This window comes from Gekko japonicus, unplaced genomic scaffold (genome assembly GCF_001447785.1).
Source record: "Gekko japonicus isolate JY-2015 unplaced genomic scaffold, Gekko_japonicus_V1.1 scaffold4532, whole genome shotgun sequence".
Taxonomy (NCBI): Eukaryota; Metazoa; Chordata; class Lepidosauria; order Squamata; family Gekkonidae; genus Gekko; species Gekko japonicus.
The window spans coordinates 51,529-74,594 of record NW_015165387.1 but is presented as its reverse complement, the minus strand read 5'-3'; the positions used below and the strand labels follow the sequence as shown (position 1 = coordinate 74,594).

The 23,066-nt window shown below is 44.5% G+C and overlaps 1 protein-coding gene across 1 annotated transcript in view; it reads left to right on the top strand.

Moving 5' to 3' along the window:
• The first annotated feature begins 428 nt into the window (after window positions 1-428).
• PLBD2 (phospholipase B domain containing 2) overlaps window positions 429-23,066 on the top strand; it is a 29,047-nt gene continuing 6,409 nt past the window's right edge. The window contains exons 1-8 of the mRNA XM_015410651.1: window positions 429-680; window positions 6,468-6,561; window positions 7,893-8,051; window positions 9,027-9,127; window positions 10,748-10,962; window positions 12,429-12,523; window positions 14,364-14,524; window positions 22,160-22,255. Of these exons, the coding sequence (XP_015266137.1) occupies window positions 466-680; window positions 6,468-6,561; window positions 7,893-8,051; window positions 9,027-9,127; window positions 10,748-10,962; window positions 12,429-12,523; window positions 14,364-14,524; window positions 22,160-22,255 (1,136 nt within the window). The 5' untranslated portion in view covers window positions 429-465. The remainder of the gene's footprint in view (window positions 681-6,467; window positions 6,562-7,892; window positions 8,052-9,026; window positions 9,128-10,747; window positions 10,963-12,428; window positions 12,524-14,363; window positions 14,525-22,159; window positions 22,256-23,066) is intronic.

Here is a 23,066-nt window from a genome sequence, read left to right as displayed (position 1 = left end):
TCCAGCAGGCCACTTTTTTTGTTTTTGCCTTCTTAGACGAGATAGCTAGTAATGGATCCTCCACGTACAGAGGCAGCATTCCTCTGAAGACCATCCGCTACACGGGCGGCCTATCCCCTTCCGACTTTCCTTTCATTGGAGGCGTTTGCAAACTAAGGCCGTTGGCTGGCGTGTTGCCCTCTGCTGCAAAGTGACGGCTAGACTCGAAGGGCCAGTTCGGCAGGAGGGTACACTGAAACATCGTTACTCCCTCGTAAGCGTGCAAGGCCGCTGCGTACTACTGACACCGCGTGTCACGTAGCAACTCGGGGCTCCCTCCTGGGGATGTCGCCGGCACAGCGGCCGCCCCGCCCGGGCTCCTCCCCCGGCTGCATCAGCGCCTCACGTGAGTCGTTGCGAGCAGCTGCCGCGGTGGCTGGACGGTCGTCAGTCCGGGGCTGGACCTCCTGGCGCCTTCTCTCTCCCATGGCGGCGCCCCTGATCCCGTGGCTGCTGCTGCTTACCTTGCCGGGCCTCTTGCAGGCCGGCCTTCCCCCACCCTTCCCCCGAGCCGGCTCGGAGCCCAGCCAGAGCTGTTCGGTGGTGCTGGACCCAGTATCCGGGCAGCCCAAGGTCGCAAGCGGCTGGGATCCCGAAGCGGTCGCCTGGGCCAACCTCACCGACAGCATTCGGAGCAACGGGTAGGTCGAGGGGCGGGCACGCACACTTCATTCAGAGCAAGCCGTTATTGAAGAGTGTCCCTGGCAACGATTTCAAGACTCCGTTTTTTCCCTTGGTTGTAACAGACGCAGGGAGAAAGCCTAGACAGCTCTGCTCAAAAGTAAGTCCTGCTGAGTTCAGTAGGATTTATTCTCTCAGGTTTACTCTGCATTGTTGCCCTAACCTGGGTAGGCGAGGCTAGCCTGATGTCATCAGATTTCACCATCACAGGGTCGTCCCTGGCTGATATTTGGTTGGGAGACGACCAAGGGATTCCGGGGTCGTGACATGGAGTTAGGCAATGGCAAACCACCTCTTACCCCTATGGGGTTGCCGTAAGCCAGCTGTGATTTGACTGCAAAAAGGAAAAAGCGTGCATAGGATTGCAGCCTACTGTTGGATGGAGTACTTAGTGCTGAAACGACATTTGCCAGACTGGAAATTATACCCGTCAGGCCCAGATTCTCACATGTGCAAGAATCGTTTATGTTTTAGGAACATTGGAATAAAATAAGAGTTTACTGGCATTTTCAAGATTTATACAATGTATTCCAGCATAAACTTTCACTAGTTCCAGCTCGCTTCATTAGGTACCTGGAGGTGTATGTTCATTTATATGCACAACAGAAGAAAGGGGGTGTTACAAAGACAGGACAGTTAAACACAAGATCCAGTCCAAAGAGTAATTGGTTCATGCAGAGTATGTGTGAGACACTCCCAACTGTTGTTATACAGGCAAAATGCAGTGTCGGTTCAAATGAGATACAATAGGAAGTCATAGAGGTATAGCTGAAATCATTAGTATCTGAAAGGGATGTTAATTACTACATTAATGCCATTTGCTTCAGCTATACCCACATCTGGCTACAGCTATCTGGGTTTTTGGACAGAGGTCTTTCATATCACCTACTACTGGGTCATTTTGGGATGCTGGGGACCTTCAGCATGTAGCATGCTAAGCCATAGTTTATCTCATCTCATCTTGCGCTAGATTTTATATTTTGTCCATTTTACAGTAGTTGGGAATGTCTCACACTCTGAATGAAATCTTTGGACTGGATCTTGTTTTCAACCAGCCTCTTTGTAATACCCCCACTCTCCTGTTGTGTATATAAATCAGCCTGGTGATTAAGTGAGGTTTGATTCATGAAATCTTATGCTAGAATACCTTTTATTAGTCTTTAGGTGCCATTGGACTGCTACAGACTAATATGGGTGTGCTTGACTGAAATTACTAATTTGTTGGGAACCTGTAGGGTTTTTCAAGGCAAGAGGCATTCAGAGGTGCATGGTATTTATATAATAACATCCTTGAGTGTTTGGAGTGTTGTCTCTGTAATCCACACAACCATGTAAGGTAGGTCAATACTATCCCCATACTATCGACAGCTCATAGGAACGCAAGGTTTGTACTGAGAGTTCTTGTTTACAATTCATTCATATGTTATTTGACTCTGTTTACTTGGAAGTAAGTTTCACTTGAATAGGGCTTGCTGCCAGGTTATGTACAGGAATGCAACCTTAGTTATGTCACTGTCGCTCTCAGAACCATCCGAGGCCAGGAAGAAACACCTGCCCTTGTTCCCAAAGGTTATTAATATTTTCATGCCCTTGGATTAACCTCTGGTGTTGAAAAACAGGTTCTGAGCTCTCATTCAAAGGCAGAAGTGCATGAAAAGGTGCCCAGTTAAGCTGGTTTCTCTGTTTTCTGTGGGTTTTGTGACCCAGCATTTTCACGTAAACTGCCCTTTGGTGCCAGTGAATGTTCAAAAACAGAGGATCCTTTCCTGTTCTGTTGTACATAGTCTCAGATGGCTGGGGGTGGTAAGCCCTTTATTAAACCTGTAGGCAGCTCACCCTATCGTAACTCCCCTCTTCCACTGCACAAAGCTCTGTTGCTGAATGTTAACATCATATTTTATACCACACACAGAAACGTGATTTATTTATATATTTATGTTATTTATAGTCTGTTTTTCTGACTGGGACTCGAGACGGATTACATAGAAATAAATCAGTACAGTCCACAAAGTGGGACATCCAAAAGGCAAAGCAAGAGGCATTTGACTTGTAGAGATCTGGAAAACCAACCAGAGGTGAAGCGCAGTATAAATATTAACATCACACATTAAATGAAAGCAAAAATTGCATAGTAGGAGACTACGTACAGCAACAGGCAGTACAAACTATACACAGTGGTATAGTCCACAGTCCTCTGCCCTCCGCCCCAGGACTTTCTATGAGCCACATCTTACAGTGCAGCCCTATTACCTGTGCAGAAAGTCCTCTTGAATAATTCAGCTTTGCATAGCTTACGGAAAGCCAGGAGGGCGGGAGCCTTTCTGACCTCTTCAGGCAGACTGTTCCACAAAGTGAATGCCTATGTACAGGCAGTTGTTGGTTTTGACTCTTTGTAGAGTGGCATCAATAGAAGGCCCTGTTCAGATGAGCAAAGCTGTTGTGGCGGACCATAGAGGGTGAGGCAGTCCAGTAGATATGAGGGACCAAGGCCATGGAAGACCTTGTATGTGACAGCCATTACCTTAAATTGAGCCTGGTAACTAATGGGCAGCCAATGCAGTGACTGCAGAATGGGAGTAATATGAATATTCTGTCCAGCTCCCAATAATAAATGAGCTGTGGCCTTTTTGTACCAACTGGAGTCCCCAGGCTAACTTTTAGGGGAGAGCTATGTGGCGTGCATTACAGTAGTCTAGTCTCCATGTATCCGTGGTGTGGATTAAGGTGGCCAGGTAGTCCGTATTGAGGTAGGGGGTCATCTTCCAGGATAGGCTGAGTTGGAAGAAGGCATTTTTTGCAGCTGCATTTTTCCCTCTAGCAGTAATGTTGGATCCAGTATAACTTCAAGGTTCTTAACTGAGTCAACAAGGGTCAGCTGAACTCCACTGAAATAATGTCCTTCAAGACCTCCACCTTTCCAAAGAGCATTACTTCTGTCTTTCCAGGGTTTCGTTTCAGTGTATTCACTCTTAGCCATTTAACCATAACAGCCAGGGAGCAATTTAGGATCTCTACCACGTCACCAGGAGATTTGGATAAGGTTCTATCTTCAACAAGGTCCACTGTGTCAAATGCAGAAGATAAATCTAGTAGGAGCGACAAGGAGGATTTTCCTATTGCTGTACAGTAGGCTAGTTTCCCTTATTCATAGGCAGTAGCAGGGAAGGATGCTCCGTCTTGAACCTTATTATCTTTGGGTGTCTAGAAAGCCTTTGTGTATTTATATAGTTGAAATATGGGTCTCATGTGGTTGCAAGCTTCTAGGTGATTAGTTAAGAAGAACCAAAATACAGCTGTGATATAATTACTCAGTGTAACCTTGTATAGTCAATTATATTGTTTACCAAGCACATTCATATAAATATATATTTGCAAAGGTTATAATGGATAAATGTTTCAAATAAACAAAGTATTCGTGCCAAAGTTCAGTTCTACTTATTTCCTTATCAATTTCTTGTTTTTTATTTATTTATTATTATTTATTTATTATTAAATTTATACCCCGCCCTCCCCAGATGGGCTCAGGGTGGCTAACAATTGAGGCACATATGCCAAGATTAAACAGGTAAAAACAGGATAAAACAAGCAATAAAACAATCATTCATATAAAAATACAAGTGCTCTAGATGTCACAAATAACTGATGGGGTCACACATGACAAAGTGGTCCCAGAGCGACACGGTAGACGCCAGGTGGTACAGCGATCCGTCCTTCCTCCCAGGGCCGTCTCGTTCCCTGATGACACCCACTCCATTTAGTGGTGGTGGTACGGTGAGGGTATAGTAATGGTGGCGGCGCCTAATCAAAAGCCTGGCGGAAGAGCTCCGTCTTGCAGGCCCTGTGGAACTGTGCCAAGTCCCGCAGGGCCCGGATCTCCTCCGGGAACTCATTGCACCAGGTAGGAGCTGCCACCGAAAATGCCCTGGTAACAGCAAATTTAATATCTTTGGGACCTGGGGTTACCAGTCGATGTTGAGTCCCCGACCATAGTACCCTTGGGGGAACATATGGGGAAAGACGGTCCCTCAGGTATGCCGGACCCTGGCCCTGGCCATTGTGTATACTTAGTCCAAGCATAGCAGCTGTCAAGGCTTCTAACGGGCCAGCTAAAGATCCTCGTTTCCATCCCTTCTCAAGGCAAACCTGGCAGTCAAACCAATCTTGTCAAATTTGTTTGTAGAATTCTGTTACACAACTTCAATCCACCTCAGTATAAAATTTTTTGTTGTAGCTTGCAAGCTACTGAACTTTGGAACAAGTACTTTGTTTATGTTACAATGTTACACTGAGTAATGATAGCACTGCTGTATTTTGGTTCTTCTTAACTGCTTTTCCCGTGATCTCTCGTATATTGCAAACTCTAGGTGATGGCTGTAGATCTCCTGAAATTACAACTGATTTCCATGCTGCGGAGATCAGTTCCCCTGGAGAAAATGGCTGCTTTGTTGAGTGGACTTTATTGCATTATACCCTGCTGAGGTCCCACCCCTTCCCAAACCCCGCCTTTCCCAGACTCCATCCACAAAATATTCAGGGATTTCCCAATCCAGGTCTGGCAACCCTAGTCTCATGCACAGAGCACCTGATTCTGCAACACAAAACAGGGGTAGGTGAAACTGAATTCTCTCTCAGCCTCTGGTTCCTGTATTTCTGCTCCAGTCTGAGTTCCGCTTGAACACGCAATGATACTTTCAGTTTCAGGACTCAGCTTGGGAAAATGTCTAGTCATACCAATGATTCTGAGTATGCACAGAACGTTTCTGATCACCACTTAGTTACCTCATTCCTACCTCCCCCCCCCCCGCAGCCCCTTTTATGAGATGGGCCTTGTGCTCTACCATGTCTTCGTTTAATAAATTAATCTCTGTCCAGTCTTCTCCCTTGAACTGTGGAAGGTTTTATGCATTCTGTCGCTTAAAAACTTACTCAGCATTGAGATTGTGTGGGGTACTGTACTGAATACGGAAGTGATACTGTTATCCCTGGCCAGAGTGTGTGTGCATGAGAGAGGGCTGTTTTAAAGGTTACACCGTGCAGGGCTCAACTCACCTGTGTGATGTTTGCAATCATTTAAACTGGGCCTGAGATGGAGAGCCAGTGTGATGAAGCTTAGAGTAGGCCAGGAAAAGAACAGAAAGGAAGAGCGAAAGAAAAAGATTTGAGGAATGTAGTCAGGACAGGGTGATTGGTGGTGGTAGTGGAAAGTCCCGTCAAGTCAAAGCTGAATTATGGTGACCCTGTGGGGTTTTCTAGGCAAGAGATGTTCAAAGGTGGTGCCTGGCTCCATGTCATGACCCTGGTATTCCTTGGAGGTCTCCCCATTCAAATACTAGGCAGGGCCGACCCTGCTTAGCTTCCAAGATCTGACAAGGTCAGGCTATCCTGGCTATCCAGGTCAGGGCACAGGGTGATTAGGAGCTTCTATACTGAGGACTAGAAACATAAAATTGATGCAAACATGAGATTAAATAGGATGAGCATGTTACAGAAGATTTGTTACATATTTGAAATTAGAGTCTTGTGCAGTTCCTCGTTTGAAATATGTACGTTTGTTTGAAATGCATTTAAAGGATAACTTTATTGTAGCACTTCTCTTTGATATGTAGTTTTCTATCTGAAAATTAGATAATGCTGATACAAAGTAATTTGCAAGTGTGAAAGGGAAGTCCTAGCACTGGGCAATGACTAGCACATGCCCTTTTTGCCTGGTCCTTTCCTCATGTGCTGCTGTTCTCTCTCTTTGGCAGATGGGCCTTCTTGGAGCTGGCCACCAATGAGAAGTATAATGACAGCCTCCAGGCCTATGCCGCAGGGCTGGCTGAAGCGGCAGTGTCTGAGCAGGTAAGAGTCAGCACACAGCAGGAGAACCAGCCCATTTCAGCAGCCTTCCCTCCCCCCCGGCCTCCCTGCTTTTGAGCCTCCCCTGCTTTTGGGCTTCCGTGGAGTTTTCAGCACTGAAACTTATGGAGGACTAAGAAATATGAAGTGGTCTCTGAACATGTGCAGAGAGTCATTCCCTTGACACTAAAAAGCCATTTTAGATGTTAACTAGAGCAGTGCAGAATATCTGTTCACTGCTCTGGATAAGGTACAGCTCCATTGGGACAGATTGTTCATTGCGTGTGTGTTTCTTGTTCTTTTGTGTGTGTTTCTTGTCCTTCTTGTTCTTTGTGTGTGTGTTTTAAAATAAACGAATTTTTTAAAAATGAAGAAAAAAGGACAGATTGCTGGGCGAGCTGCAACTGGAGAGGATTTGAGGGCATATCTTGAGATTCTTGCAACGCTGTTAATGTTCACAATTCTTACATTTCCTTTGACCTAATAAAGGAGTCGATTTATGCGGTTGCAACTTGTATTTCCTAACTTTGGCAAATGCTAACCTCACTGTCATCAACAGGTAAAGGGCTATACACTGATATGCTTGTGCTATTGAGATTGCATAATTAAGCAAGACAAGTTTAATTGATCCTCTTTGCTCAACTGTGAAACTGACAGCATACTTAAAACGATTTCCCCTAAACATTTGATGGAGTGAGCTCCCGTCTCTAGTTCCAGCTCCTGCCAACCTAGCAGTTCGAAAGCAAGAAATTGCAAGTACATAAATAGGTACCACTTCGGTGGGAAGGTAACAGCGTTCCGTGAGCCTTGGTATTTAGTCATGTTGGCCACATGACCACGGAAACGTCTTCGGACAGCGCTGGCTCTTCGGCTTGGAAACGGAGATGAGCACTGCAACCCTAGAGTCGGACAAGACTGGCTTTCGAGCAAGGGCACCTTTACCTTTACTACATAGGTAGATAGACAGCATTTGCTTGACCACAATACCAGCATTGGATGGAGCCTTTTTTTTTTTTGCAAATCCTGACAAGTCTAACCGGGGTTAGAAGCCACTGATATAACATTTTACATATGTTATCTCTAAAAAGCAATACACAAGAACCATAAGATAATCGATAGGACCAAACCCTTGGGTCTGCATAATAACCCAAGGATTCCCCCCCATTTCTCAAATTATGTTTGTGTTTTCACAAAACAGTCTCAATACCTTCCCTCTCCAGGACCAAACCCTTGGGTCTGCATAATAACTCAAGGATTCCCCCCATTTCTCAAATTGTGTTTGTGTTTTTACAAAACAGTCTCAATACCTTCCCTCTCTCCCCCGTGCGTTCCAGCTCATCTACATGCACTGGATGAACACCATGGTGGGCTACTGTGGCCCCTTCAAGTACCAAACGGACTACTGTGAGAAGCTGAAGAGCTATATTGAAACTAACCTGGCCTGGATGGAGCAAGAGATGGAGACCCAGCAAGATTCTGCGTACTGGCATCAGGTGAGTGGGGAGGAGATTCTGCTCTGTTTGTTCGTAGGCTCACATCCTAATAAAAGACACATGTAATGAAAACATAGCAATTTAGACCCAGGCTCCAAAAGAAACATCAGTACATCCAGAGATAGCCCAATACCAATTTAGAAGCCTCTGCCATGAACATCGTGCCACCCCATTCATGGATTCAAGAGCTTGCTTAAAAAGAAAACATCTTTGCAATCTTGAGAAAAACCAAATTGCTCACCTGATGTCTACAGGGAGCTGATTTCCTAAGGTGGGTGCAGTCAGTCAAAAGGCCCTGTTTTTCAGTCGCCAGTGTTACTTGGCAGCAGAAGGGGACCACCTGAATAGATTGCTCAGTTGAATTTGAAAGACATGTGGGCTCCTAGCCCGATCTCTTTTACATGCCCCAATCTCAATCCAAATCAGGCCCCCACATGCCTGGGATGCATGGAACTTCATACCTCCCCACCCAACTTGGGAACATCCCTAAGGAAAACATAATGTGCAGGAAAGCCCTTAATGATGAGAAGTGGGTGGTTTAAAATAAGGATTTTGTTTGAACGAATAAGACTGAAAGCATTATTCAGCTAAGCACAGTATGGGTTTATGCATAGAATCATAGAGTTGGAAGGGACCTCCAGGGTCATCTAGTCCAACCCCCTGCACAATGCAGGAAATTCCCCCCCCCCGTCTCCTGTTTGGTCCGCCGAAGGGGCGGGGGGGGGGGGGGGAGGCTCCAGGATCCATAGCTAAACTGGCCTTGAGAACAATTGCTTCCTGACCCCAATTGCAGTTCTGATTCATTCATAGTCTTGAACTTCCTGGTGGATTGAGCCTTATGCTAATCAGTGGGGGAGAGATTTGGATTGTCTGTCTCTGAAAATAAGGGCTTGGGTCAGTTTTGTGAGGGTGCTCTCTGCCATTTTTAATTTCTGGGTCTGTAAGTAATCCATGTGTGTCCATCCAAATTTTCAGGTTCGCCTTGCCTTGCTTCAGTTGAAGGGCCTTGAGGATGGTTACAATGGACGTGTAGCCTTCCCTTCTGGCAAGTTCTCCATCACCCCCTTTGGCTTTCTGTGAGTCTCCTCCTTGGCACATATGAGAGAAGAAAATTAGGCCTCATGGGGATGATTCACACGTGATGTTCACTGTAAATGTGCTTTGTGAATATGACAAAGAAGCTGGGGCGGGCTACAGCTCCCTTTCGAAGGTCGGTTTGGTAGCAAATGTGGGTTTGTTGCCTGCAGCATGGGTGAACTGGCTCTTAGGCTACACATTTTTTTATTATTGGCAATTAGGAATGAGGGAAAAAATTAAATTCAGGAGCAACAGGAATGAATGCTTTGTGGCTGCACTAAAGCATAACAAAGAACGGGAGACTTTTGAGTCCCTCAGGGTTCTTCTTTAGGCTCATAATCAATGGAAAAGGGAAGATGCTTTAGGCTGCGATCATACGCACAATTAGACCCACCATAGGTGCGAATGCCAGGCAGATTTAAAGGGCGCAATCAGACAACAACATCTGGGAAGCACCCCACAGCCGTCGGCAACCTGTTCTGCTCCACTGCACAAGCAGAGTTAAAAGACACCAAGGGAAATCCGGTAGAAAACGGGTTGCGACGGGCCACGGATGGACTTTCCCCTGTCTGATTGCTCCAGCGCAGTCTCATGGTGTCGGGATGATCTGATCAGGCCATCCCAACTCCGTAGCGTTGTTCTCCCCCACCCCCCCTTCTCAGTATGCACATCATCACAGACTCCATAGGGAGCCCTCAGTGCAGCGATGCGATTCATCGGTTCCTCGTTTAAGCATATCGAAAACAAATGGCCCCCAAAACCCCGACTCAACTGTGGTTGTGTCTGATCACACAGTGGCGGGCTGTTCCTGCAGCTTCCAAGGACTGTGTGATTGCGCAACTGAGGGTCAAATTCCTCCGGAGGAAATAGCCTCGCTTCCCCTCCGTTTTTTCTGGCACGTGTGACGTCAACCTTAGATCATGATGAAGAAGCCCCAACGTTATGCCTTGGACATCTTTTTATGGCCCCTCACCCCATTTTAAAACAGGCTATCTAGCCTGAAGAAGAGTTGTGTAGAACTTAGAAGTTTGCTCACTACGTTGTGGTGATTAGCTGGCCATAATAATAGGACCAACATTGTAGTTGCTTTTGGATTGATATTTCTAATGGACTAAATGTTCATGGGTTTTAGGAATTTCAAGTAACTTTCCTGGAACTCAGGGGTGGAGATTTCTCCCCTAGAGCAAAAAGAGGGGGACCCTTTGAATGCAGGCAAAGAGGGAGTGGTTGAGTTTCTTCTTAAAGCAAATTAAGCCATTGTTCTGCCAAGGTCAGTATAGAGTCTTCTGACTGCCAGTGGTTCCCCAGGGTCTTAGGTTGAGGTATTTAATCTAATCTGTTAGCTGATCCTTTTAATGAGAGGCATTGAGGATTAGTCCTAAGGCCTTCTTTGTGCCAAGCAGATGCACTATGGCTTCGCCATTTTTCCATTTCCAGCTGTTGGGTAATTGTCAGGGGAACAGACGGGCTGGGCCTTTGAGACTACAGAATCTGTTTTATCTCTGATCTAGGGAACAGTCAACATAAACATCTCCCACCAGTGTGTGATAGGAGAAGAGCTTTATTGTTGGGGAAGAGGGCAGGTCTCTTACTCCAGATCTTTGGTTCTTTTCCACTAGCTTGTTCCAGCTGGGGGGCGATTTGGAAGACCTGGAAGCGGCCTTCAATAAATCGGACAGCCAGCGTGTCCTTGGCTCTGGTTCCTGCTCGGCCTTGATCAAGCTGTTGCCTGGCAACCAGGACCTCCTAGTCTCCCATGACACGTGGAACACCTACCAGTCTATGCTACGCATCATCAAGAAGTACACCTTGCTATTCCGGACTTCTGCTCAGAGTGAGTAGCAGGAAGAGGGGAAGGAATAGGGATGGGGAAGTCAGTGCTTTTCCTGTGGAGATTAGAGATCAGGGATTAATCCAGAGGATGCCGAAAGGTCTAAACAAGTCTCACTTTCCTCCTTGTGTTTACAAAAAGGTCGCATTGTCTGAAAGGACAGTGGAATCTTGCAATCTTGAAGCTGTGGGAAGCCTGTGGAGCAGAATGGCTGGAATCTAGAGATCCAGTGTGTCATAGTGGTTTGAGTGTTGGACTAGGCTCATAGAGGCCTGGGTTCAAATTCACCCTTGCCATAAAACTTGCTGGGTTATTTTGGTTCAGTCATTTGCTCTCAGCCTAAACATATCTCACAGGGTTGTTGTGAGGGGAAAATGGAGGATGGTGTCAGGTTACCAACCTCCAGGTAGGGCCTGGAGATCTCCAAGAATTAAGATCTCCAGACTACGTAGATTTGTTCCCCTGACGAATATGTTGTACACGAAGAAAAATCACTTCATGATGTTTTTATTCTTTTCACAGCAGACGTCAACAGGATGAACTCTCTTTTTCACACCATGATCTCAGTTCCGAAAAGCTCTTGGCAACAGAATACATCAGTCGGGCGAACGAGCTTTTGAATATTCTGCACGGAACTGGAAAAAGCCCTGTGGAGCAGAATGGCTGGAATCTAGAGATCCAGTGTGTCATAGTGGTTTGAGTGTTGGACTAGGCTCATAGAGGCCTGGGTTCAAATTCACCCTTGCCATAAAACTTGCTGGGTTATTTTGGTTCAGTCATTTGCTCTCAGCCTAAACATATCTCACAGGGTTGTTGTGAGGGGGAAATGGAGGATGGTGTCAGGTTACCAACCTCCAGGTAGGGCCTGGAGATCTCCAAGAATTAAGATCTCCAGACTACGTAGATTTGTTCCCCTGAAGAATATGACAGCCCCTAAAGGTGGACTTTATGGAATTAGACCTGCTGAAGTTCCTCCCCCCCCGGCTCCCCTCCCAATCTCCAGGAATTTTCCTGCCAGGAGTTGGTAACCCTAAGGGTGGGAGAGAAGCATGTCTGTCACGTTGGAGGAAGGGCAGGATAAAAATGCACTAAATGAATAAAAATGCACTAAATGAATAAATAAATCCTAAGAATGATGCCATTACGCTCCATCGCAAATCGTTTTGGAAACTGAAGAGACTATCAAAAGCAATTTGTTATCTGAAATCTTGGGGGATGATTGCTTTTTTAAAAGGCAGAAATCCTTGGGCATGCCCAAGCCCTTGAACACACCTAACATAACTTTTTTGATTCTGGCAATAAAACTTCCGTGTGCATACTACTGCTAGTGTTCAAGTACTTGATGGACATCGTGTGCTGGGTAAGAGCTGGGGATTACAGTGACCTCGTTCCATCCTTCAAGGCAGGTGCCTGGAATGCGTCTCATTGCCAGATGGCTGCTAATGGCAGTTTGCAATTGGCCTTTGCAGGTGACACCGTGATTCCTGGCTACACCCAGGCTTTCTCCTCATATCCAGGCACCATTTTCTCGGGAGATGACTTCTACATCTTGAGTAGTGGCTTGGTGAGCAGTGTCTTCCTTTGCCTCCCCTTCTGTGCTGTCTTGGACGGGGTCGGGGCTGCCTTGTCCATTGGCTTTGCGATAGCTGTCGAATCTGGGCTGGATGAGAGAACCTTGAGCTGGACCTTATTCTGGGGCCTACGTCTCTGTCCTCCAAGGCTTTTGCTTTCCTTCTGCTAGAATTCATGTAAAAGGAGTTGGTGACTAATAATACTAGAACTTAGTACTTGGTGGTTCATACATATTTTAAGGTTTACTGAGACAGCAGCCATTGGGGTAGGAAAGATAAACCACTTGGTCACTTAGATTTGATTCTGAGGTGACCAAGAGAGTGATTGTTTAGTAGACTGAGGTGAGATTTGGACTGAAGCCTTCCTGGTTCACATTCCAGTTGATTCTACAGGGCAACCGTACCATCATTTTCACCGACAGTGTGTTGGCCAGGGTGTGCGTCAACTGTCGAAGGGGAGACTAGTCTTAGATTGCTCCCTCAGGAGTCCACACTTCTTCTGGACAGAGCAGAAATAATTTCCACTAAATGATGTGGTAGCACCTGTAGGGTCTTTATAGCATTAAGGTGGGCTGGTTTAGTCACCATGACGTAAGAAAGTGAAGCTTCGGCCCCCCACCCCAAGTATCATGGTCTGTCATCCAGAGGTTCATTCTGCCAATCTTCTACCTAGCGTTGCCAACCTCCAGGTGGTAGCTGGAGATCTCCTAGGGTTACAACTGATCTCCAGCTGACAGATTAGCACACCTGGATAAAAAAGCCACTTTGGAAGGTGGATCCTATGAGATCATCCCCCACTGAAGTCCCTCCTGTCCCTCCTCAGGCTCCACCCCGCAAATCTCAAGGTATTTCCCAGGTGGAGCTGGCAGCCCTACTACCTCTTCACCACACCAGAACGAGTTTTCTCTCCATATTTCCATTGAAAGGTATGGGGGATGGGACGGGACGTGGACACACTATTGGCAGGCTAACCTCCCCCAGACTCATATTTTCCACTACTCCCCTCCTTGCTAAAGCATTGCAAAGGGCACACTTGTTTCTTTTAAATGATTATTTTGCTACCCAGCCTTCAAAGCAGCTTACAGATGATAAGGTAAATTAACAGTAGAATCCAAATTCACTCACTTAAAGAGAAATAAAAATATGAGAACCAAAAAAGGTTCCCTTGCTCGAAAGCCAGTCGAATCCGACTCTAGGGTTGTGGTGCTCATCTCCGTTTCAAAGCCGAAGAGCCAGCGCTGTCTGGAGACGTTTCCGTGGTCATGTGGCCGGCATGACTAAACACCAAGGCACACGGAACGCTGTTAACTTCCCACCGAAGTGGTACCTATTTATCTACTTGCAATTTCTTGCTTTCAAACTGCTAGATTGGCAGGAGCTGGAACTAGAGACGGGAGCTCACTCCGTCATGCGGCACACTCGGGTCTTGAACTGCTGAACTACTGACCTTCCACAGCCTGCAGTTCAGCGTCTTAACCACTTGAGCCACCGCAGCTCCATAAGAACCAAAACTAAATTTAAAAAAAAAACACTACACAAAATACCAGAAGTAGCAGGAAATTACAAAGAACTGTATCAGTATATATGAAATACTTCTTGGGTAAATGAGTCAAGCTGACACCAAGTAAATATTTCTGGGGAAGGCATTCCATAAGTGGGGTACCACCGCCAGCACAGTGGAGAAAACAGGGCCAATAACAGCAAGGTGCTTCTCAGTAGCCTTCTGAGGTAGAATTGTTTGGACCAGACACCTAAAGGCAAATGGAAAGGGAGTGAAATGAGCCTGCTTGTGGAAGAAATACCACAACCTGCTTGGAACTTCTGTCTCTGCAGGTGGCTCTGGAAACCACAATTGGGAACAGCAACAGTGATTTGTGGAAGTACATCCAGCCCAAGGACAGTGTTCTGGAATGGCTACGCAACATAGTGGCCAATCGGCTGGCCACGAGTGGAGCAGAGTGGGCGCTTCTCTTCAAGCAGTTCAACAGCGGCACGTGAGTGAAGTGCTGCATGTGTGTGCGTAAGAAATAGAGTGATCTTTCGGGGCTTCTGCTGAAGAGCCACAAGATGGGTGTAGAGCAGCCAGAAGCTTTTTTTAATGGTGGCATTTGCTCAGGCAGGTGAGGGAAGGCGGCACGCTATAGTCAGATCTCAAGAGCTAAGCAGGGCCAGTACTTGGAAGGGAGACCACCAAGGAAGACGCTGCAGAGGAAGGCAATGGCAAAGCACCCCTGCTTCTCACTTGCCTTGAAAGCCCCTTGGCTGGAGTCACCATAAATCATTGCGGCTTGATGACACTTACGTAAATGACAGTTGTTCAGGCAGCCGCACAGGGGCAGCCCAACACATTTTATTAACCCCAGCTGCTCCGTCCCAAGTCACCTTGTCCCCGAGACTCTGAAGGCTACTCTTCTTTGATTTGGATCTAGGTGACAGGGTCATGGAGGAGGTGATGAGAAGTGTGAGCTGCACCCTTCACCATCCCTTACCCAGTACCAGTTTTTGCACCCTATCCATTTGCATCTCTTGCATGGGTGAACCACCCTTTTGGCAGTGTAGCACAGGTAGAAAGACTTTGGCATGCTGTGGGCTTGTGGCTGTTATCCTCAGCATCATCCTTTATTGCAGTCAGGGTTCCGCACAGCAGCTGCATAGGTAGTGCAGCCTGTAACCAAGGCTGTGTCCATTCTATGCTAAGAAATATTCTTCACCCAACCAGTGGAAAATTCTGCACCTAGGAAAGCTGAATTCTACGCCGAGTTGGATCCAGGCTAAATTTTACGCTCACGTCAGGCGTGTCTGTCAGTGGAACAAAATGTTCTTGCCACCCCCCACCCCCTGCAGAATTCCAGGAGATCCTCCTACCTCCACCTGGATGCCGGCAACCTTAATTTAAGGTCACTGGGTGACCTTGGGCCAGTTGGTCTGCAGCGGGAAGATGGAATTGGTAGACATTACCCCACCCCTTCCAATAGTGGAAAATTTTGTCTGAATCCAACTCCTAGCCTAGATTATGCAAATGTGTGTGGTTTTGGTTTTGCATAATTCTGATGCACTCGCTGTTTTGCGTAAACCAGTTTTGGTAGTTGTGGGGAGGGGCAGGGAGCTGTGTGGGGCTCTGAAGCCCTGCCCCAGCCACTCCTGTGGTTTCGGACAAGTAAATGGACCTTACCCATATGCTTTCAAATGCATCTTCTCAGCCTCTAGAGCTAGAATCTTTCTTTTAAAAGTAAAGAAAGCCAGGATTCTTGGTAGACTGAATTCTGCACTTACAAGTGCGTCCCACATTTTTCTTGCTCTCTTGCAGAATCATGGAACATGTTTACCTTGCCTGTAGCCTATTATAGTTTAGTATTTCAATCCCTGATCAGCCTGTGGTTTTGCTGGAGAAGGAAATGGAATAGGGTTGGGCTGTTCCCCCAGTGATCTGCGGCCAGGTCCCAGCTCAGCAGATAGTCAGGTCAGAAATGGGAGATTTTTGGCTAAGTTAAACTTGCAGAGATGTTTTACTGTAGAAGTGAGGAATTGCTTTTTGTATACATTGGGTATGCTGCATCTGACCCCTACTGGATGCCGGGGTCTATTTCTGCCCTTTCACACTGAAAACTCTACAAAGAAACTGAAACAGAGATATGTTTTCACTAAGATTGAAAGACTGAAGGAAAGGCAAAAAAAATCTGATACCAGGAATCAAACAAAACAAACATATACCTAGTACATATCGTATCATCTGACATATTGAATTTCGGGGCCAAACTAGATGTGATCTGACTCAAGCCCCAGCACACAAGCAATCTTTGTTTCAGGACAGTAACAAATCTAGTATCCTAACGTCTAACATATCAAATCTAAGGGCTGAACTAGACATAGCGGGCCTTGGCACACCAGCGAACTCTGTATGAAGATAATCGCATTTGGCTGTAGACTGATATGTCAGGTCAGAGGGCCCAGCCATCAACTGTGATGTCTCCTTCAGCCTTTGTACATCTCCTCCCTTCCTGTCTGGTTTTGGGACTTTGGCCCGGGGTCAGGTCTGGGCTCAGAATGTATTTACCTTAGGTTCCATCGGTTGCTGATCCCTAATTTAAATGCATCGTGCTTCCCAACATTCACCTGTTGTCATTTTTTTTCACAGGTACAATAACCAGTGGATGATTGTGGACTATAAGTCTTTCATCCCGGGCAAGTCCGGTCTCCAGAATAGGAGACAAATGATGCATTAATCTCTCTCTCTCCCCCCATGCCCTTAATCTGAGTGCTCGCAAGCCACATCCCCAAAATCTCATGGCAAATGCAGCGTAAAAAAAGAAGAAGTTAGGTTTATGTTTCACTCTTCACACTCTCACTTGTTCAAGTTCATGGATTTTGTTTACTTTTCTCATGTAGTCCTCTAGTATGCGGCGGAGATAATAGTCTCCTCATAAACTCTGCTCTCTGTGTCCCCACCTACAGAGCTAAGGTGGGTGGCAGCCAGACAGGAGTAAGGTAATTTGGGGGATTGCATCTTGTCTGTGGAATACCTTCCCTCTTGAAACTCACCTAGTGCCAACCCAACTCTCTTGTTTGGTGTAGTGGTTAAGAACATGGACTCTGATCTGGGAGAACCAGGTTGGATTCCCCACTCCTCCACATGCAGCTGCTGGGTGACCTGGGGTCAGTCACAATTTCTCTCAAGAGCTGTTCTCTCAAGAGCAGTTCTCAGTCAGTCCCACCTACCTCACAGGGTGTCTGTTGTGGGGAGAGGAAGGGAAGGAGATTGTAAGACGCTCTGAGACTCTGAGTGAAGGGCAGAGTTTAAATCTTCTCCTTCTCCACTGTGTAGGTCACATCCGCCCCCAGCTTCTTAAGTGCATTCAGTTGCAGATAAGCAGTTAGCCACAAGGCTGAACAGATTATCATTACTAATAATGAGGTTAACTATTGTGGCAAACGGGGGCAGACAGCCCTTCTTCCTCAAGAGTTAGAATCATTGAGCCATTGCTTTACAAACACTAAGCAACGCGAACCATTTTACATCCATTTTGTACTACCAGATATATTTCTCTTGGATGGGTAGAATGGGATTGGGTGTGTAGGGGTTGGGAAACTAAGCACAGTCTGGTGGGGTTGGGGTGGGAGGGTGGGGATCGAGATTCCAGGCAGGCCGAGACCAGAAAAAAGATGGGAAAGAGAAATGGTTAGTAGGTATATGAAAAAAAATGTAAATATTATATGTACAACTCTTAATGTGAGAGGGTTGGGGAATCCCGTGAAAAGGGCAAGAGTGGGAAGATATATAAGTGAATTAAAAGCTGATGTGGTTTTTTTGCAAGAGTTACATAAGGGGGGGGAGAGAGAGGTGAATTTTCCTGGCTTTGGGAAAGGAAAGAAATTTATTGCCTCAGGCTCCTCGAAAAGTAGAGGGGTGGGAATAGTAATAAACTCCAAAGTTGACTTTGTTGAGGACAAAGTATTAAGAGATAAGAATGGAAGGTTTATTTTTGTTCAGGGACACCTGGAGGGAGAGCCGGTGGTTCTAGCTTCTATTTACCTCCCTAATGTGCACCAGCTGAATGTATTTTATAGGTATTTGCAAAAGTTGGATAATTTTTCGCCTCACACGAAGATAGTAGGGGGTGACTTTAATATTAATTTGCAAGGGAAAGGTGGTTGTAAAAAAGGAAAAGAAGCGAAATTTAAAAGAATGTGTGGGAAATTTGGATTATTGGAACTTTGGATGGAAATGTATCCTAATGATGATTCATATTCATTTTATTCTGGTGCTCATGGAACTTACTCAAGATTGGATGGTATTTTAATTTCTCAAGAAGTTAAGAATTGGGTTAAAGATATGGATATTGGAATGATTAAGATTACAGACCATGCTCCTGTTTCTGTCTTTTTGCAAGTAGGTCATTTTAATAGGCCTTATAGCTGGAAATTTAACCCATGGTTAGTCGCAGATGAAGTAAGCAAGAGTAATATTAAAGAAGCAATAGAAAGATATTTTGTGGAAAATAGAAATTTAGAGACTTCATTAACAACAACATGGGAAGCAATGAAAGCTACTATTAGAGGAGTGTGTGTGCAGAATTTAGTGAGATTGAAGAAAGGTAAAGATAGGAAGATTAAAGAAATAGAAGAAGAAGTTAGGATATTGGAGGAGAAATTTAGGAAATCCAAGAATAGGAAGGATAGGGAACAAATAAATAGGAAAAGAGAAGAGATGAATGTCTTAGATGTTAATAGGACTATTTTGAAACTATGGTATAGTAAACAGAAGTACTATGAGTTTGGAGGGAAAGGAGGGAAGATATTAGCAAATAAAATTAGGAATTTTCAAGTAAGAAAGAATATAAGAGCGATTAGGGATGATAAAGGGGTGTTGGAAACGGAACCTAAAAAGATATTGGAGAAATTTGTAGACTTTTATAATAAATTGTATGCAAATAAGGGAATTAAAAATTATGATATAGAACAATTTTGTAAGGAAATAGAACTCCCAGAATTGAGTGAGGAACATAGGAAAGAACTAGATAAGATGATAACTGAAGAAGAAGTTAAGATGGTAATAGAATCTATGAATGGGCAATCTGCACCTGGACTGGATGGGTTTAATGCGGTGTTTTATAAGCACTTTAAGGATATATTGGTGCCACATATGACTGAATTGTTTCAGGGAATTTTGGATGGATCTACTACCCCACCTACATGGCTGGAGTCGAGGTTGGTGCTAATTCCTAAACCGGGGAAAGATAAGACTTTAAGGGATTCATATAGGCCAATTTCTATTACCAATATGGATTATCGAATATTTGCAAAACTTATGGCAATGAGACTCAAAAAATGTATAATACATTTGATAGGGAAAGATCAATTTGGGTTTATGCCTCAGAAGTACTTGGTAGAGGCGGTTAGGAAGGTGATGGGAATGGTCTATTTAGCTAAAAATAAAGGGGTGCCTCTTGCGCTTTTGGCGTTGGATATATATAAAGCTTTTGATTCGGTTGATTGGACATATATGAAAAATATATTTCAAAAGTATAAATTCGGGGAGAAATTTCAAAATATGATAGAGGCAATATATACTAAGTCTAAGGCGATGGTAGGAGTTGGTGGATTAGCAGAGAGGTTTGTCCAAGTAATGAGTGGTACGAAACAGGGGTGCCCACTATCCCCCATGTTATTTATTTTGGCATTGGAACCGTTGGTGCTTAAATTAAAAAAGAATGAAGAAATAATAGGTTTTGAAGTTCCAGGAAAAGGGAAAGTGGATGGGAATCTTTTAACATTGTATGCAGATGATATGATGGTGACAATTAAGGATCTAGAATCTGCAGCAGTACCACTAAAAAAGATATTACAGGAATTTGAAGAGGTGTCAGGGTTAAAAGTGAATTTCTCAAAATCATCAATGATGTGTTTTAATGTCAAACCGAATATACAATTATTGGCTTCTAAAACTTTGGGTATCCCCATAGCAAATAAAATGGTGAAGTATTTAGGGGTAAATATTCCTAGAAATGGGAAAAAAACATTTGAGTATAATTACAAAAGAATTTGGAGTGGAATACAAGCCAAAATGAGAGAATGGGGGAAGTGGAAAGATTCGATTAGTACAAGAATTGCGATGGTTAAAATGTTTTTAGTTCCTAGGCTGACTTACCTTTTTTATGTATTACCTTGGCATATACCAGTATATATATTGAAGAGGTGGCAAGGAGCTATAGATAGATTTGTGTTTGCATCTAAGAAACCAAGGACAGCTGGTAGGTATAGGTATTATGGAATAAAAGATGGGGGATGGGGGATTCCCAATATTAGTATTTATTATGATGCATATCAACTAAGGCATTTAATGATTTGGTTGGAGGGAGAGTTAGGAGAGGATCTTGGTTGGATAGAGCGGGAAAATTTAGAGGTGGTAGGAGGAAAGGAAAGTTTGTTTGATAGGAAGAATAGGAAGAGGAAGATAGGTAATGAATTATCGACATTTCTGGGGCCTTATATGGTGTGGGAGAAGTGGAAAAAAGAGCTTACTCCGGGGATATCACCTCTTACAAAAATGTGGTATTATGATAAATTTACCCCATTGAGGGGATCAATGTCAAAGGAAATAGGAGATGCATTAAAAGAAATTAGTATTAAGGAGTTAAAAAAGATATGGGGAACAGACGGGATGATGGAAGAAGAGAATATTGTGTTGAATAAGATGAATTGGTTGCAAAAAAGTCAGATTTCCTCATTGCTGAAGGAAGAAGAAATTAATCAGATGGGGAAGAGAATTACTACTCCGTTTGAAAAATTGGTGAGAGAATATGGGAAAGATAAGGCAAAAATAGTGTCAAAATTGTATAAGGTATTATTAGTCATAGGGAAATCACCGAGAGAAGTTTTGAAGGAATATTGGGAAACAGATCTTCAATGTAAAATTTTGGATGAAGAGTGGGATATGATTTTTAGGTTACCTCCTTTCGTTGCAACGTCTAGGGTAATACAGGAGCAGGGTTTGAAGATGATACAGAAATGGTATTATACACCGGTTAGGCTGAGCTATATTTCGAAATTGGGGAGTAAAAATTGTTGGAGGAAATGTGGAGAAGTGGGAACGTTCAGTCATATGTGGTGGGATTGTCCTTTGGTAAAGAAATTTTGGGATCAGATTAGTATGGAAATGTTGGGGATTGTGGGAAGGAGGGTTGGAATATCTAAAGCAATGGCACTTATTAGTTTGGATGGTATCGGGTTAAGGGTGAAAGAAGAAGGTAAATGGATAAATTTGATGTTAGTAGCAGCAAGACAAGTGATTGCAAAGAATTGGAAGGATGCTCAGGAACTGACGATTAATCATTGGAGGGAAAAAATGAATAATATAATAATTTTAGAGTATCTTACAATGAAGATACGTAGAATGAATGGGTTAAAGGTTAAAGACCAAGAGGAGGTCTGGTTTAGAAGGATGGCGGGGTATATGGGAAAGTTTAAAAAATTTGGGGTGATTAGTCAGTTAATAGGAACTTGAGAGGTTAATTTGAGTATAAGATTATTATGGAAGGGTATTAGAGTATTAGAGTTGTACAGAGTTTGATTGGGATATAACAATGTATGGAATTCTTTTTGATGTCTCAAATGCCTGGAATTTGCACTAGGGTGGTGTTGGTGTTGGGTTGTTTTATGAAATAAAAAATTTTATTAAAAAAACAAAACAAAAACAAACATATACAAATCTAGTACATATCGTATCATCTGACATATTGAATTTCGGGGCCAAACTAGATGTGATCTGACTCAAGCCCCAGCACACAAGCAATCTTTGTTTCAGGACAGTAACAAATCTAGTATCCTAACATCTAACATATCAAATCTAAGGGCTGAACTAGACATAGCGGGCCTTGGCACACCAGCGAACTCTGTATGAAGATAATAGCATTTGGCTGTAAACTGATATGTCAGGTCAGAGGGCCCACCCATCAACTGTGATGTCTCCTTCAGCCTTCGTGCATCTCCTCCCTTCCTGTCTGGTTTTGAGACTTTGGGCCGGGGTCAGGTCTGGGCTCAGAATGTATTTATCTTAGGTCCCATCGGTTGCTGATCCCTAATTTAAATGCATTGTGCTTCCCAACATTCACCTGTTGTCATTTTTTTCACAGGTACAATAACCAGTGGATGATTGTGGACTATAAGTCTTTCATCCCGGGCAAGTCCGGTCTCCAGAAGGGTGTGCTGACGGTCCTGGAGCAGATTCCGTGAGTGTTCTGAAAGATATCTTCTTTGCAAGATTGCCTGCTTTGCTGTCTCTCCGCCCTTTAGAAGTGTGGCCCTTCCTGCAGTGTTTTGCTTCAGTCATGTCTCCTCCTGCTTCCTTCCTGCATGGTCTAGGCTGCCTGGAAAAGCCCCTCTTATTCCAAGATTCGTTTGTGAGCCCTGAGGTCAAAGCCTTAATCTTGGATTCCCCATGAGAAGTTCAGATATGTGTGGTTTCTGATCTCCAAATGTGGAAAGTGCTGAGGAGTCCTATGGGGTGTGGAAAAGTGCAGAGGCAACTAGCTGGTTTCCTTTGAACTGGGGATCTGGCCAGTTTGGTGTAGTGGTTAAGAACATGGACTCTGATCTGGGAGAACCAGGTTGGATTCCCCACTCCTCCACATGCAGCTGCTGGGTGACCTGGGGTCAGTCACAAGTTCTCTCAGAGCTGTTCTCTCAAGAGCAGTTCTCAGTCAGTCCCACCTACCTCACAAGGTGTCTGTTGTGGGGAGAGGAAGGGAAGGAGATTGTAAGACGCTCTGAGACTCTGAGTGAAGGGCAGAGTTTAAATCCAATCTGTTCTCCTCTCTCTCCTCTCTCATTCCCCTGAGGGTCATAAAGGTCCAAAGTTTTCTAGTTCCATTTTGCCAGACCACAAACCATTGCCGTTTTATCACCTGGACTATTATTTTTGTGCGGGTCAAACTTTAGCCAAAATCCCTGAGGGGCTGGTTCTTTACTTCTTAGACACCTGCTTAGTGGAAGCACCTGAATGCAATTCAAGCCAGGCCTTTGAGGCCACCAGTCCTAATT